Source organism: Pavona decussata, unplaced genomic scaffold, assembly GCF_977016875.1.
Source record: "Pavona decussata unplaced genomic scaffold, jaPavDecu1.1 SCAFFOLD_16, whole genome shotgun sequence".
In the NCBI taxonomy this organism is placed as follows: domain Eukaryota; kingdom Metazoa; phylum Cnidaria; class Anthozoa; order Scleractinia; family Agariciidae; genus Pavona; species Pavona decussata.
The window spans coordinates 5,010,001-5,015,000 of NW_028145439.1; the positions used below are offsets into that span (position 1 = coordinate 5,010,001).

At 36.5% G+C, this 5,000-nt stretch overlaps 1 protein-coding gene and 1 pseudogene across 1 annotated transcript in view; both read right to left on the reverse strand.

Annotated features, from left to right (window-relative positions):
- The window catches only part of LOC146487511 (uncharacterized), a 6,963-nt gene extending 6,407 nt beyond the window's left edge, over nucleotides 1–556 (reverse strand). The window contains exon 1 of the mRNA XM_085085215.1: nucleotides 520–556. Within this exon, the coding sequence (XP_084941341.1) occupies nucleotides 520–556 (37 nt within the window). The remainder of the gene's footprint in view (nucleotides 1–519) is intronic.
- Nucleotides 557–4,558: 4,002 nt separating this feature from the next.
- The window catches only part of LOC146487513 (putative skeletal organic matrix protein 5), a 1,283-nt pseudogene continuing 841 nt past the window's right edge, over nucleotides 4,559–5,000 (reverse strand).

Consider the following 5,000-nt stretch of genomic DNA (forward strand, 5'->3'; position numbering starts at 1 on the left):
TTAATAATGTTATCGATAGCTACGAGACTCACATTGCCCCACTAGGGTAAGCTTTCCAAATTGTCTATCTGGGTGTGCCTACGTCGGTCCGAAACATTGACATTGACATACTAAAGTGAAACTCCTTCTCATTGATAACAAGGTTTGTTCCTATAACGTATGAGACAAACTTTGTCTAGTTATTGTCTTTGACTTAGGTGAAATCCCAAAATCAAATCCCCCCCCCCCCCCCAAAAAAAAAAAAAAATGACTAAAATGACTTCAGTCTATTTTTTTATGGGGGGGGGGGGGGTGGGGGGAATATTCAAAGGGATGAAAAGGAGTGTGAGAGTATTGTCTGATGTGGTCTAGCTAGTTCACGGCCTCTTAACACACTCCTTTGTGGTGTAGCCCAAGCCTTCGTTTTTGGGCGAGTAATATCATACGACTCCTCTAAGATCATCTGTGTGGAGTGGAGGAAGAAAAACAAACGAATAACAGAAAACAGCTGTTAGCTAGTTGTAGCTCATCAAACATCACCTAGCTGCATCTCTTTTTGATATTCCGCTTGTGACATTCATGCCCCCTGTACTGTGATTAAGGTTTGTGATAGGAACATAAACTGAATCACCATCTAGCTAGCAATAGCATCACTGATCAAGTAAAATACACGACGTAGTAAAGAGCGAAAGAAGCCGCAGTGTGGCCAAGCCTATATATGGCCAACGTGCTGCCACGTTATTCAGTAAGTCAGGAAAAAAGCTTGCATTTACTCATCATTATGGAAAGGAATTCGTTCATATTGAAAAACTAACAACAACACCGCTAAGAATTAAGAGCTACACAAATTTTTTTAACAAGAATTTCAGACAGAATTTCTTTGAATTCCCTAATAATTTGTCGCAAACACTTAATTATATCGTAGAAACCCCCGTTGTATAATTATGTAAGCACTCCTAGTGCTAAAGATGAAGGCGATTATTAAAAATGAGGTTTGGTTCGCTTAGAGGCCACGGCATATCAGCTATTATACCATGCCAGAAAAATAGAGACCGTTAAATCGAAAAATTTGGAATGAAATCGGAAAGATCTAGCGACATATCTTGCCAGTTTTTAATGAAACAATTATTTCACTCCAAAGCTTGTTAGAAGGGGAATGTTTATACCCAATTCGCGCGATCGGCGCTACGCGCATCTTTGGCTATCTATTGTCTAATATACGCAAGCTCGTGGAATAATTGTTTTATTAAGCCTTATAAACTTGAAATGCACTTTGCAAAATACGTCAAGGAATAATATAATATCTACAATATCTCTTTGTTGTCACTGACTAAAGGAGAGTCAGAAGATAACAAATTTATACCGGATAAATTTTTGAACATAATGAAAAATTAAACTGAAAGCCGCCTACAGCGCACTACATAACAAATGAACCAACCTACCAAAGTTCACAACAGCACCAAAAATTAAAGAACGTTATCATAGGAACTTTGCCGTAGTATGTTTAAGTTGGACCGTCTTAATTTCTGTAAGAAAGCTAATTTTTTAACATATTATCGACACAACTGTATTGCAGGATTAAGTTAATTAAGAATGTTTAAAAGTAAACCGGCCATACAAATTCATACATCAATTCTTCTGCAAGGTCAAAACTCTATCGTGTTACATTGTAGATGATATCAGTTTAGAGCCATTTTCTACGCATGTATATGTTTACCGGCTGATGATGTCGGCTGGTGAGCCAGCAACAAATTGAAATACTCGTATAAGTTGGTTAGTGCAATCGATTTCACCAGTAACGGTGGCGATTAAACAAGAACGAATATATCTTTGAACAGCTCCTTAAAATAAATTCAACAAACCTTGTTCGTAGGTTTCTTCGGATATTACTGAAGACAACACGAACAAAACCAAACAGGAGATGAAAGGAGAAGATATGTCGCATAAGGTGATCATCCCCGACAAGTCAGCCGAACGCTTATTTTCTAGAGGAAATCCTGCACGGGTAAATTAATATGCTGCAGCCTCAAAATACACCAGGTTGTCTATCCCTTGAAAAACAAACAATTTTAAAGAAAACGTCTTTAAATATTTAATATTTAAAAGTTGTTCACCCAATGAGAGCTCGTAAAAATCCAGCTCCACGTATTCGCAATGTTGTGTCATTGTTCTAAACTATGACCACCCCCACGTTTAATTTAGTTTTGTTGTTAGACAACTAACCAGGAGAAATTTTCCTGCTGGTTTTAGTAATTTAAAAAATCCATACTTAACTGTGTAATTTTTAGACATGTTATAACAAGACCCAACATGGAAATGTCTATTATTCAGTCTCAGAATAAAATAAAATAAAATAAAATAAAATAAAATAAAATAAAATAAAATAAAATAAAATAAAATAAAATAAAATAAAATAAAATAAAATAAAATAAAATAAAATAAAATAAAATAAAATAAAATAAAATAAAATGAAATAAAACTTCTTGAAACTATGGAGCGGCTTCTCGTGCTTTAAATTTAGATCACAATGGCACAGTATGCAACATTTGATTTAAAAAGTGAACAAAGATAACATCGTACGCAGCATCCTAAATTACCTTTTAAAAATTTGTCTTAACAATATTTGTTTCCTCATAGGCTACAACCTGCCGAAAATTAGATAAACTGCCATGAATTCGGTATTGGCAAAGCTTAATTGTTTTGACATTTGTAAGCTGCGTTCTTCTTCATCATCATCATCATCATCATCATCATCATCATCATCATCATCGTCATTATCACCATCATCATGATCACCATCATCACAATCATCATCACCATCATCATCATCATCATCATCATCTGATTATATAAGATAGGCAGTTTATGACTTGGATCATGTTTTTGAATTACTCTTTACTTAGAAAGATTTTCGAGATGATTATTGTATTCTACAGAAGACGGACACCTGAAGAAGCCCTCATTCATGTTAAACCCCCTAGTCAGTCATTTTCTCAGGCGCGTACAAACGGTGCAACTTTAACCAGTCCCAAATGCCGGAATTCAGTCATTGACCCAGTCACGTGCAAACACTACATTTTTAAACTCTCACAAGTGAACATCCCTTCTTAGTGAACACTCTGTCAAGAAACAAGTCACATATAAACCTCTCATAAGTGGACACTCAGTCATTGACCCGCTCACATACAAGCACTGCATTTTTAATCTCCCATTAGTGGACACCTCTCCTAAGCATTTGCAGTCATTGTCCCAGTCACGAACAAAAGATTATACAACCAATCATACACTCCCTTCGGTCTGTCTTGGTGAGAGGGGAATGCGACCATAAATATCTTTACGTCGATGTCAAACTCTATACACCAAGACTTAGCGATGTTTTTCCTGAGTTTTTTTTTTTTTAGTTCAAAAGTGACGGGACACGTGGGGGAGGGGGTGGGGGAGGAGCGAGGCGGGGAAACGTAATTGCAAACACATTTGATTTGATTTCAGGTTCCTCGTTGCGTTTTCCGAAGAGCACTATAGCTATAATTTTTGTCTCGTTTTCACAAAATTATGCCATAAGGTTTTCAAACGACTTTTCCTTGTATAAAGGAAACAATAATGATAGTGCTCCTCTGAAAACGAAACCAGGAGCCTAAAATATCAACCAACGTATTAATAATGCCAAGTTCAATAATAAAATACGAAAATTTTCAATATCGGAAATTGTAATAAGCCTGAGTTTATCACCGCTGTCTATTTTGAGCATTTTCCCGATACTTTCCTGAAAAAGATTTGGATAAGTTGTATGGTGCTTTCTCAAGGTAGTCAAAACATTGTTAACGAACCGATACAACATCCTTCCTTTTTTTTTGAGAATTGTGTTTGCTTTCAACCAAAAATAATTTGATACCTCTAGCTTGGAGCAAGGGTGACCTTGGAATATCTTGGAATATAGTAACGGATCAAAAACCGTCTATTAGAAAGATGGGATGAAAAACACAAACAAAATGTGTCCACCAAAAAAACTTTCGCTGTATCGCCAATCTGCTCACACCCAAGTATACAAGTAACATTCTGGCAAAAATTTGGCATATTTTTGATACCTTGTTCTTCGGCACTTCGATATATTGTAGTTCAAATTTATTCTTGGTTTAAATTTTTTCTTCCTATTGTCCTTAGATATGGAAATGTGTGATGATTATTTGAAACAATGGAAAATAACTAAAGTTTTGGAAAAAAATCCAAAATGACGGAAGTTTAGATTTTCTTAATATGACGTCTCCCCTCTATTTTCAGTACTTTATTTAGCCACGTTAAACAGAATGAGAAATGAGCTCGTTTAAAGGTGTACGATCAAATTACATATATACTATTGTACTATAAAGTTTCATTATGGTACGTACATACTCTGCTGTCGTGCTCAGGAACTCAAAATAGGAATCACCAAAGTGAGAAACAAACAAAAACATTTTTAAGGAAAACGAAAACAAAGGTCCACAGGAAAAAAGTCATAATGTTTTATAACTTAATTATTACAATGAGCATTGTCTTTCACATACACAGCGATTTCCATAGGATTTGGCACGACTTCTAGCACTTATTGCACCAAGATGTACCCCATGGCCTTGATGTTCGTATTTCCGTTATCTGTACTATACATAGCTATGTTTCCACACGTGTTAGAGTCATCAGGGTGTCCTCCAGTACCAAACCCGATTCTGGAGTCAGGGCTATGGCAGTCATTTTCGTTGTTTCCAAGGATACCGATTCTTGCCTTGGAAATGAAACTAACAGCGTTGAATCCTTCCTTTTTGCAGTTTCTCTGTAAAGAGGCTCTCGACCCAGTCAACGTCTTCTACTTGTTAAGACCCAGTGACGTTGCGCGATATCTCCCGTCAGCAATAAGAGAGAACAATGAACTGGCTTGTTTGGTAATGACCATGAATTTTATCTGCTGGTCAATTTTCATACCGAGGCAGATCTTTGAAAAGGGCGTGGTCCAGTAGGTCGGTAACTTGGTCTCTTGAGTGTCAAGCCCA